Raw genomic sequence first — 12,576 nt, forward strand, 5'->3', positions numbered from 1 at the left:
TAATGCCTGTAAACCAGCTACTCCTTTGCGCGCAAACCACTAGGTTATTACCATCAACTATAATTGGAGCAACTCAGTTATTTCAATCTACAGAAGTCACCAACCATCATTAGAGTACTGCAATTAAAAAACCAGAGCCAAGCATTTCCAAGAATTGCAGTTTTCAACTTCGCTAAGCTATACTGAGCTGTGCTGTAATCAAGCTACACGAAAGACTCCAGCATTTCCTCTTCGCACAATGTTTTTTGCAGTTTGGCAGGGTACAATAACAGCATGCATCAAACAAATGCTTTTTTTGACAGGGGATAAGAGGTCCACATTTCCAAAATATTTAAACACTTGCAAAAAAATGTTTGCAAGCAAATCCAACACCATTGCCTAATGAATAAATGAAAGTTTTTAAACTCGGGGAAGTTAAAAAAAAAGTGGGGTGGTGGTGGGGTGTATGCCAGCAGTACTTTCAGCCACCATTCCTGACAGACAGATTTGTATTTCAGCAAATACAGGGAACACTTTCAACCTCAACAAAACTCCAAAATTTTCTGAACTTTTACTAAAAGGCTGTATATTACTTTTTTCCTTTATACTTTTTTTAAATCTACTTGCAGGTGGAAAGTCTAAATTCAAGAGTCCGCTAGATCTTCTACCACCTAAAACTGGCCTTTATTTGCATAAAGCAAAGTTTAAAACATACTAGATTACTATTAAAATAATAATATTTTTTATAAACTTAAATGGTTATCTCACAAAGAACTATTAATCCTACTGACGTTCCTGCCAGATAGAATGAAAACAAGTTGTAACAAGTCTGGACTTATGTAAACAAAGCAAAAACAAACAAAACACATTGTTTGACTTCTATATACATCAGCTTCTACATCTTAGAAAATTCACTGTAGTTTTTTTGGCATAAATAAAAATATAATAAGATTTTAATCAAGACTTACAAACATTTCTGGTTTGGAAATACTCTGAAGAAGGGAATAAAGCAGAATTTAAGACTGACTAACATGACTTGCTTTGTTCTTTTCCCCATTATAACATTCAACACACACACCACTCAGGAAAAAAGGGGTTAAAATTTGATGTCTGCTCTATTTCCTAGAGACACTCCTAGAAATACTCAGAACACACAAAACCAACCCCACTGTGATCTCATAGCACCTTGTAAGTATTGTAACCACGATCAAAGCAGAAAAGGAGGTTTCCATAAATCCACAGTATCCTGTCAGATACATTTCATCCCTGAATGAGATTAAAAGAACCCAGAGACGAAGAGAATCCCAAGACTCAGCAGTACACTCTCCCCTCCAGGCATACACGTGCAGACCGTCTGCCAGTGGCAACGCAGAGCATCACCCGCACACTGGATAGGGACGGAGAAGGTTAACTGTGGAATTCCTTAACTGAAACTGGTTATGGACCTTTTCCACAGCTACAGACAACTTATTTCTGCCCCTCACACATTTCACACCTCCCTTCATCAGTTAGTGCCACCTAACATCCATCAAACCAGAATTACACCATATAAATAAATACAGGACTGCGATTTCTAAACTTGGCACATCTGAACTCTAGGCAGTGACAGGTGTCACTCCACTGTGACTCACGAGGTCTAACCCAGACTAAGCAAGCAGTGTAACGATCCAGCATCCCTCAGGTCACTTTAGATCCATGCCACACAGCTAGCACATATGATTAAGAATACATGCCAAAAAAATCATGTCTAGGTAAAAGTAAATTTCAACATCCAGACCACCCTCTAACACTAACTGCTCTTGCAATTGAACTGGTTAAATTCTTACTTCACACAAGAGAGTCCAATACAGAAATCAAATGCATCTATCCATATTCACAAGTTTTCCAGGTATAGAATCTTCCCCACCTTCATGAAGAAGGGAATGCACATCCTTATGAGCTACTGCCTGCTGAATGGTATCAGATGACTAGCACGACAACATTTCAAATCAGTATTCCCCACCAACTGCCAGAAACACTACTGAGTGTAAATACATGTGACTTAACCTTCAGGAATGACTGAAACAGTATTTTTGCTCTCTTAAATACAGCCCACTGTTTTGCATATTATGGGCTTCATCTTCTGTGTCACCAACTAAAGGATAGAAAGAATACTCTATTGCGAACAAGTCAACATGATTTGAATTTTTTGGCATCTGGGAGACTATGGCACTGTAACTCATTGTACAGAATATCACACATATAATACTGAGCACTCAGTACAGACTGAACACTTACAGGATCATTTACTGTTTCAGAAAACAAAGGTGGTCGTTCTGGTAAACAACACAAGATGAGCTGTACAAGTAACAGGATGAAGTAGATGCAGAAGGTGACATAACGAAACGCATCCACTTCAGCACCCTACAAAAGAAGGTAGTGTTCCAATTAGAAGACTTGAGGAATTTTTTTTTAAGACATGTTAATATTAAACATAAAACATCTCTTTACTGTAAATTCTGCAACTACATAAATGTTACACTACCCGCCCCATGCAAATAAAAGTCAATGTCTATTTTAGTAAAGGGAAGATAAAAAGACAGGGGAAGGAGATGAAAGATACCATTTCTTTTTAATTAGTCCTGCCATAAACACACAAGCATGGACTTCTGTGAAGAAGTTCTCTTTAAGACACTGTACCGACACAGCATGCCCCAAATTGAAGTCAAGGTATTCTTTACAGGAACAAAGCATTTATGCACTGGGTAGTAAGGAGTTTTCAAAGCAAATTTGTTGATTAGTAAGTACGCACACAGAAAAGAAGAATTAGAGGAGCAGAACTTGGGTTACATTTTGCTGCACCATGCTTAAATTCCAGAGGTTCTTCTATTTTTTAGACTGGGACTGATACATAAAGCATAATCCACAGAAATCAACACACAGGGACAGATGGACGGGGACACACACATCAACAGTAAAATCCCACTAACAACAGCTGAAGACAAAAATTGGCTAAAAGTTCTCAAAATTCACAATATGGCTTAAAGGTTTCAAGAAATAAAAGTGATTTGCCATTTTAAAGCACATTTAAGCTCCACAGTTTATCTGATATTTGAGTTGGCCTTACTATAAAGCAGACTGATGCAAAATGTTTCACTTGTGTGCTTTCGTTTTGTCTCAGCAGATGAGACCACATTACCATCAAACCAAGTGTTTCAGGAAATCCACTGTATAATCAACAGGAAGACGACAAACTCCCAGAACAGTTTCATATCAAAGATTATATGCTTGCATTGTACTCATGCAGACACATCCCCTTTCTGGAACAGCTAGCAGAATTTTCTTGGCAACTGTTGCTACAGTTAAGATCACTATGAATTTCACTAGCATTTCAAAACAACAGCCATTAAGTCTTGCTTGTTTTGTTTTTATAACCTAAGGAATGAAGGTACACTGAATGGATCATTCACCGACTTGACTGGCATAATTAGCAAGCAACTACTCTATTACTGCAGCATTTGGGATTATTTTCAATGAAATGAGGCTAGCAATCACTTACCGTATTTAAGGCATGTTTTATTTTGGATCTAAACACCACTGTGGCACATGACAATGAGATGAGCCAGAAAATAGTCATTACACCTGAAGACTGGACTCCTTTTATTCTTTCATATTGTATTAAAAATGTGGCAAGCAACTGTGGACAAATAAGATAAAAATATATTCACAAGCTTTAAGTTTTAAAATACGTTATACACATACAAAAAGCACTACATTGAAGAGTGCTTATTTAATATTTTAAATCCAGTACCTCCCAGACATTCTAACACCCAGAGATTTTAAGTGTAATTCAAAAATATGTTTAAATAGGAAATTCTCTGGAACAGTAAAGGTTAAGAAGTAGACAAAAAAAGGGAAAAGTAATATGTACTACATAGAAGTAAGCAACCACATACACAAAAGCACTGTCAAAAGCTGCCAATCTTTAACTCTTTACTTTTCTGGTTCTACATCACGAATCAACAAGCAATTATAGTGACACTGAATCATTTCAAGTATTTCCTGGCTAATTCTTTTTAAAATAAAAAGATTTATTTCCATATAAGCCACAACACCAAACAAACACTGACCAAATATTCTGTTCCTGTATTTTGTGTGCTTTCAGAGTCCTTTAGGAAGCCGGTACAATTTAGTAATCTCACTTGGCCACTGCAACATGCACTTTCAATCCGCCTGACAAAAGCTTGACAACTGCATTATTAAGAGACCACAAAATATTTAACAGCTTTTGCATCTGTCAGTATGTCGGAGCTTTTTCATTTGGTCAGTATGTTGTCAGGGCTCTTGGGGTTTTTTTGTTTATTTTTCTTTTCTGTTGTTGTTGTTATTGCTGTTGGGGTGGTTGCGTCCTGTCCTGTCCACTCCTTGAGCATCATGCTTGATCACTATCATTCCAAGTCTGGCATAAATGTAAAGCAACCGACAATGAATGAATAGCAAGACATTTTCCTTGAAATGCAGGCTGCAGAGATACTGGTGTGAAAATAGACAATACTCGATCACCTAGGAAGAGTGTTAGCTGGGGACACTTACTTGCCTCCTGTGGCACTTAAGACTTTCCATCATGCCATCAAATAAAACAAAGAAAATGTGTACTAAAAAACGTTAGATGCAGGACAGTTTTTAATACAATATTTAACAATGCAATGCCTTTCACAGTCTTTTACCAAGTTCAATGTGATTTGTGTTATCTAGGCTTAATCAGTTCTCTCGACTCCTCCACCCCATGCTTGAGTGAAGCTATTAAATGAACGGTAGCTCAAGCCTGCCAGAGTAAGGCAAGACAACCAGCACTGGCTTGTGCGCTGATATGCAACACACTGAGCACAACTGGGTGCGTTCCAATTTTTTTAAATAAAAACAAACAGACATTTCAGAGTCAATATTTCACAGTTCAACGGCAGATTAATTCTGTATGTAAAGACTGTAGCTTAAAGAATTACAACACTGTGAATAATACTAAGACACGGGTTATTGCTTAAGGCTTTGCATGAACACAGGCCATAACAGAAGAACTTACCATTGTTATACCCAACACTGTAGGCGTAACGAGAAAAAATGGAGGTCGAAAAATATTTTTTCTTTCCCAGAAAGAGTAGAAAAGGTCTGCCCAGCAGACTATCCACAGTATTAAGCCCAAAGCCTGTAATACAAAAGTGTATTTCATCCATCAGCCCACACAGATTAGGCAGCATAATATATACATGAACACTAGATGTTATGTGTTAGTAGAAGAGGAGTCATAATCAGACCATCACTTTTGGGCAATTCTACAACATGCACAAAGGAGTAATTTGGCTTTACCTATTGGATTCACACTGGAAGAAAAAAGTTTATTAGTTTTTAGTACCATATAATTCAGTTTATTATGAAGCAGAAAGCTGACGAGTCTCAACCCTGAATAACAGATTGCAGAGACAAAAACTCTGTAATACACCATGCTATTACAGCCCTCCTTAAAATTTTTCATTTATTCCACAGGGGGGGGAAGTAGTAAAGAAATATTAAGTATCTATTTCACAACAGGAGTGGAACTGAACACCTGCAGCAGTTCTAGAAAACTATGCAATATACCTCAAGCAGCTGACAAGATAATAAATTCTTTTTATTACTGAGAAAAAGGCCTCGAGATTTCAGTTGACCTAAAACAGCCTTCCTCCAACAGGTCTTACAAAAGATTTGCATACTTTTTTGCTATGTCAGAGTAAATTTCAGAAAGCCTACTAATAAAAGGGCAATGGAAACACATAAAATTTGGAAATCAAACACCAACAGAACAAGTTACAGCTGAAGTGTGCACACAGATCAAGATCAGTGCTCAATAAAAATAGTGTGCTAAAACATTGCTGAAATAGACTCAAGACTTCCAGATAAGCTTAATAAGTTCTGATTTTAAAGAGTCACGTACTGTTTTGGCTTTGTTGAGGTTTGACATTTGTATGTATCCTCTGTCATGACAACGAAGGTATAGGAAGTACACTGGGAAGCAGACCCACAGGTAGATGCAAGGAATACAGACCAGGACTGTGTTCTGAAAGCACTGGGTGAAGTCTGGATTTTCTGTGTGCCATGTCAGATTCCAGTCCTGGGGAGAGAAAACTGATCGAGTTACAGTAAAAGCAAATACAGATATTCAGTATTTAAAAAAATAAATACCCCATCTGCCTTATTCTGTATTTCTTCTTGTGTATTTATTCCCACTCATATTAAACTAGCACCATTCTATGAGCTTGTCTCCATATCTTGTCTCCGTATCTAATTTTATTGCATTTTTTGTGGTTTTAAACCTTCACAAGATTACATTAGTGTCACTTTTGTTGGTTATACACAGTTATCATAACACACAACTCACTCCAATGTAACACTGGGATCTTTAACAGTATTAATGAAGGATTTTTACATTATCGTTGCAGAAAAATAACATGTCAATGCCAGCTACCTCCCTTTATAACCACTGTGCATGTATGTATAAACACTCAGATACACCACATGCCCAAATTTCAGTGTGGAAACATTATCTGGCACACAGTAGAAGTGAACAGCACAAGCCAACATCAGTTCACTACTTGTAAAGTAGTCTCATAGCTCCCAAGCTGTATGCAGCAAAACCAGTTAAGACTTTCTGGAAATTCATAGTAACAGGGCATAGAACCAAGTAAAAGGCTCACCCATGCAGCTCATTTCCCACTCAATGATAGAATTCAATGTTTTCCTACTTCTCTCAAAACAATTTTCAAAAACAAGATAAACTGTCATAGAATCAAACCAAAACTGACACAGTAGTAAAAACGTGATCACCATTTCCATTATTGGTACACAACTATTTACAATGACAAGCTATTTAGTAAAATTAACTTCCACATCATATTTAAGACTGGCTTAAGTGAGGGAAATCTCTTGCAGGAAGTTTTAACTTAAAATTGCTGACTTTGCTGTAAAATTGTCACAAGGGACATTTCCTCCCCAAGTGCTGTAGATTTCTGACTCTCCAACAGATTGACGCAACACAGAGATACTGCTGCTGCATATGGACTGCAACATGCAACAGCTGAAGCACAGCTCACAGGTTTCTGTTTAAAAGCCACACAGCCAAGAGGAGCAGTCCCATGCCCAAAGGCTTCTTAACTATATAATTTTCAGTTGCAAAGCATTTTTTCAGATGGTTGTACAGCTTATAACTGTACAGAATACCAGTACCACTACTGGGACATAATGACAGTCAGTAATCTTTCTCCTCCATAAAAACCTAAGCTGGTCAGAGAAATAAAGTGCCATTATCCACAATTTATAGATGAGGAAACAGAACCAAAAAGAGCTGTAGTGCCTGCCCCCCCTGTTCCAACATCAGAGCTGGAAACAGATGCCACTGCTCAGAATTGCCACACTTCCATCTTTATTTGTCCCCATCTTCCACTGATCATAAACAGCTGCAAACACAATTACAAAGAAAGGAAAACAGATCTAAAAAGAGATGGAAGTTATACCTGGAAAAAATTTCAGCTTGAGGCTAACCAGACATTACTTTATCATAGCACAGGTTTCTCCTTAAATCTGCCCATTCCATATTAAGACGTTTTGTTGCTTTAAAAAAAAAACCGACACCACAAACCAAAAATAACCAACCTCCTTTTGAAAATGTATTAACAAAGATACTTTCTTTCCCCACTTCCCACAGTTAGATACAACAGACAGTATCCACAGGACACATTGCTGTTATTTTTCTCCTCTAATTCCAAAGCGTTCTAAAAATTCTTCGTGTCATACAATTTTTATCTCACAGTTTAAGAAAAAAATAAATCTCCAAACTTAATACTGCCAATTCAAGGAAATTAACACTGATAGAGCGTAAAAATGCCTGGTTATGTTTTAGTGTATCTGCATAGGGGTCACGTAAGTTGTTCATGACAAGGCAGCAGCTGTGAGATGCTGTGGGCAACCCACATGCTTATTAAGTTCCCTGACTGCATAACATCATCAGAAATTTCAGCTGAGTCATCCTTACATTTAGCCACCACACAAACATTTTTGGCTTTGTAAGTCCCAGCTGCTTTGCCCCAGCACAACAGCCAAGAAAAAGTCTTATGACTGCAGAACAGTGTACAATTAATAAATTCAGATAATTAACTGACAGGATGTAATCAGCTTTACAACAAACAAGAGCACTGACATAATTTTATCGAGTAAATTTTTGGAGATCTACACACTGCTTCAGAAAGTTACTAAGCCCCCTTTCCAGTGTTTTTAAGTGCTTGCTGTAAAATGAATCAGGCAATTACCAGAAAGAACAGAGCAGGTAATACACACGTCACTGCCACACAGCTAAAAAAAGAAAAAAGTGCTGTATACATGAGTGATATGCATATTTGCTGGAAGATATCCTAAAAACACGTGCAATCTTTCATTTGATTTTCATATTTGCAAGTTATCTGGAGGTGTTTCTGCATGAAAGGCAGGAGGGTACAACAAAATGGTACTTCAGAGTTAAGAACAGAAAGTCAGGACAAATGGGCAGTTTGGGATAAGATTACTGCTAGAACTTAACAGCTACAGCAACATCAGTGTATCTTCTTTCACATTTTTCCAGGATTTGATCCAGAGGCTGTTGATAAAGAATATGTTTGCTTAGTTCAAATACACTATTCTTCTCTGTAACCAGAGAAATGGCTACACACAGATGAGATGCAGAAACCCCTTCCATTTTCCATTCATTTCAGGTGACAAAAGGTGAGGAAAACATGCATGAAGAGACAGACATGGTGGCATTTTTTCCTGCCGATTCCCTAGGTGCAGTTCTCTCAGGCTACACGTACACAAAGCAGCAGCGCAGACAGCAACAGAGTTGTAGACACCCAACACTCACTACTGAGCACCCAACGTCCTCACAGCCACTGGAGCATGTTTCCCAGTCAACGCCTCTCCAAAAGGTGCTCAGGCCACCCTCGACTGAGCCAACAGCAGGACAGGGAACTGTCAGGAGGTCACACCAGAAGCAGGCTCCCGGTCTGAACTGAGATGCTAATGACCTCAGTGGGCAAAGTCAGGAGGAACTCAGTCTGTTACAAAAGGGAGGCAGACCCTAAGTTCTGCATGGAGGATACCACAGCTTCATGAGGTTCAGCTGTGGCTGGAAAACGTCACTCTCATCATGAAACCAACACGTATACGTATTCAAATGACAATGTTCAGTTACACAAGTCTAGACTAGCTCTGCCAGTTTAAAGTACATGCTTTTCCTTTGCTTTATATAAACCCAGTTTCAGATGTGGTTTTTTTTCTAGCACAAACCAAAATTCTTCACAAATCAATGCAAAAGCATTCACTGAAGCAGACCTTTGTATTTAACAGACATTAATTGGCAAATTAATGACGTTACCTGACTCAAGTTTTAAAAACGCTATTTTAGCAAGTTCTATTAAGACACTAAGTTGCCCCATTTTCACATCGCAAAGATTAATAACAATTTTCACTGACTGATCAACTAACCCTTTTACTTTGCAAGAGCACATCAAATGACAGAGATCCAAGTATCCATTCAAAAGCCTACACAAACCAGCAGCCTCCTGACATGAAGGAGGAGGAGGAAAAAAGGTGTTAGGTCTTAGCTATCAGACTGCATAATCTGGAAGCCTTCAGTTTAAGCTATAGCTACAAGAACCCACAGGAGACAAATCAGTGTGATCCTTGTTCCTTTCTTGGCAGAGGTTGAGAGAGAAAGAGATGTGCTGTTGGCTTCAGTTTAGACTACTCCAGAAGAACCACACCTCAGATGGTTGGTGTTTTTTACCCTTTTAAAATCCCTGGATAATTGTCAAGTTTCCCATAATAGTAAATGGGTACTTTTAAATTTCATCTAACCTATTTCTCAGTTTCCATTTCCATCACCAGCACTGTGGCTGAAGAAAATACCAGTCCGCAGGTTTTATGCCTGATAGCATGTTTTCTCTTATGCCACAGAAAAGCTTCCTATCACATTTGAAGTGAAACCCTCTATCTACAAGAGGAGCACAAAAAATGTTTGGCATTCCCCAGAATCACGTGGACCTATTCACAGGTAAACCACTTACTTAGCGCATAAACTCTAGGAAAATAAAGAACTATATTAATTCCTGTCTAAAATTTCAGGAACAGGCAAGATAAAAACATTGGCAGTAGGACTGTAAGATGAAAATGCAACACAAAAGATCAGTTATTCTGGCTCTGCCGAGGGAAGGAAGCCTACAGGGAAGCTGTATGCCCTAAGTGTGCCTAATCTGAGGAGTAACAGGATTTGACACTGGATGGGACCTTGTGGCTGGCTGCCTCTCTCCTGGCAGCCAGGAAAGGCTGATAATGTTAAGTAAGCAGCCAGTGGCCGCCTGTTCTCACATCAATAATCCTACTTGACCCACAACACATTTTGAAATTCTCACTAGCAGAAATTGAGACAAAAATCTGTTTCATACCTGCTGTGCACAAGTGTGCTAGAGATGGGGGCTGCCAACCGCACCGTTAAATCCACCTGCGTGAACCAGCTGTGACTGAAAAATGACTTAAACATTACCACACACCTATGTAGAAAATGAAATCACAAAACCACATCACAATCTTATTATCACAGTCAACACGCCTTCAAATGGAGTTTGACACTGGCATCAGTGTATACCCATGACTTTGATATCACCCACAGAAAAATCACCTCCTTTGTACTACCAAGATATGGTTTCTCTATCTTACTTTCCTAACAGTAAAAAACATTTTTCATTTAATGCAATGCTTACATTTAGTGGAATGCAAGTAATTAGGTCTCTGGGGCACAAACACTGTAATTGCACCTGACAACTTTCATTATAACATCATCACTTTCTCATTGAAATAGGAAGTAGCACAATCTGGCACCTCTAGATATCATATTAAAAAGTTCCCCAGGCTAGCATCTATAAACCCACGAGCTGACTCAACCATTCTCCCTCAGATGCCACAAGGCCACTGACCTATAGCCTATACTGTCTAGGACAGCAAGTTTCCTGCTTGCCTCATCTGGCTGAGCCTACAGCCTCAGAAGAGCTACTAGCATCAGTGGACAACGGGGGGTGGGGGTGCAGAAAAGGACCTCTCCCTTTAAGGCTGCTTTAGAAGAACTCTGGCTTTGCTTTAACAAGTCCCTGATACCACCATTCTCCATCAAAACCAACAGTGAAAACAGTGGCACTGTTGACCACACTGAGAATTAAGGTAACCAATGACCTACAGAGTGATCCAAATTTTGTAATAGGTTAGAAGGAGGTCTGTTTTCAGGTGATGAAATTAAAAGAGCTCTTCAAAGTTATGCAGTTTGCCAAGTAAGTTTTATTCAATTTATTTTTAGAGATTTTGAAAAAAAGACCGAATTTATGTTCTCGAAACACTAAATATAGCATCTGGATTCTGTTATTCACATTTTGGAAGCTGATCATGAAACACGTGCTGAAGCTCATCATTTCTCCAAGAGCACATTTAGAATAGAGCCTACCAACAAGCACAATCATACAGAGTCTTCAGCAGCAGATCTACCCTGTTGTGCTTTACTGTTCAGGCTAAATCACAAGAGGTGGCAGGTTAATAAAACCAGCAACAGATATTCATCCAAGAAAAATACTCCAGAACTCCCACAAAGAGCAGCAGAAACACCCACACCTGCACCTCTCCATTCTATCCCCCGATATTTACAGAAATAAGCAGCAGACAATAACAATATACCCAACAGTGGCAAACAAGGCACTAAATGACACCACAAGCAACCATCACAAACTTCCTATTTGCATGTTTACAAGTCCTTTAAAAATACTATGCATATTAGATTAAAATTATTTTGGGAAAAGTACTACCTGCATTACAGGATCCAATGGCTCTAGAATCAATTCCAGATGAAGCAACATAATAAACAAGGACAAACATACCTTTCCACCTTCGTTGACATTTATTTCCTCTAGCTTTTTTTTTTCATAATAAACAAGAAGTTACCCAAAATGCACAGATCTCTCCTGTGACACAATGCAGTAGTTCTTGCAATTAAAGTTAGTGCAAAATGTACAAGGAAAATGGTACCTTTGCTGTTATGCACCCCAAATTAACTCATGCTGCATTTAAATAAATGCTTTCAATACACCACCAATTCCTTTGAAGACCTCTACTAGCTACATGAAATCAATGGTTTACTGGTTTATTATACCATTTAAGGATATAGTCAGCAAACAAAAATTTAAAATACCCGTACAGATTTTGCAATATCTTTCCAACAGCGACTTCCTATGCTTAATGAAAGACAGCCAGGAGTGATTTTTTTATTTTTAGAACACAAACCCAGGATTCTACTAAAAAGCCACACAACCACACTTGATCTCATTCTTAGACCTCCACAGACTCTAAGCATTACTTCTGCAAGGAAAAATGATAGAATTATGCTCCTGCACAGCACTACACCACTTACCACAAGCAGTGCAACAAATGAACATAAAGTGTGCCAGACTACTGATCTGGGAAGTGACTTCAGGACTTCCTTTCATTGTCACATCTGAAGATAGATGCTTATAGCCCCACAAA

General features: G+C 38.5%; 1 protein-coding gene across 5 annotated transcripts in view; it reads right to left on the bottom strand.

Moving 5' to 3' along the window:
• Positions 1-12,576, bottom strand: part of LOC308062458 (multidrug resistance-associated protein 1) — a 77,649-nt gene that overhangs the window by 37,037 nt on the left and 28,036 nt on the right. For all 5 annotated transcript variants that reach the window (XM_080383987.1, XM_080383990.1, XM_080383988.1 and 2 more), the window contains 4 exons: positions 5,927-6,103; positions 5,039-5,161; positions 3,518-3,655; positions 2,257-2,382 (listed from right to left, as the gene is read on the bottom strand). In XM_080383987.1, the coding sequence (XP_080240113.1) occupies positions 2,257-2,382; positions 3,518-3,655; positions 5,039-5,161; positions 5,927-6,103 (564 nt within the window). The remainder of the gene's footprint in view (positions 1-2,256; positions 2,383-3,517; positions 3,656-5,038; positions 5,162-5,926; positions 6,104-12,576) is intronic.

This window comes from Falco punctatus (assembly GCF_963210335.1).
Source record: "Falco punctatus genome assembly, chromosome: 4".
Lineage (NCBI taxonomy): Eukaryota > Metazoa > Chordata > Aves > Falconiformes > Falconidae > Falco > Falco punctatus.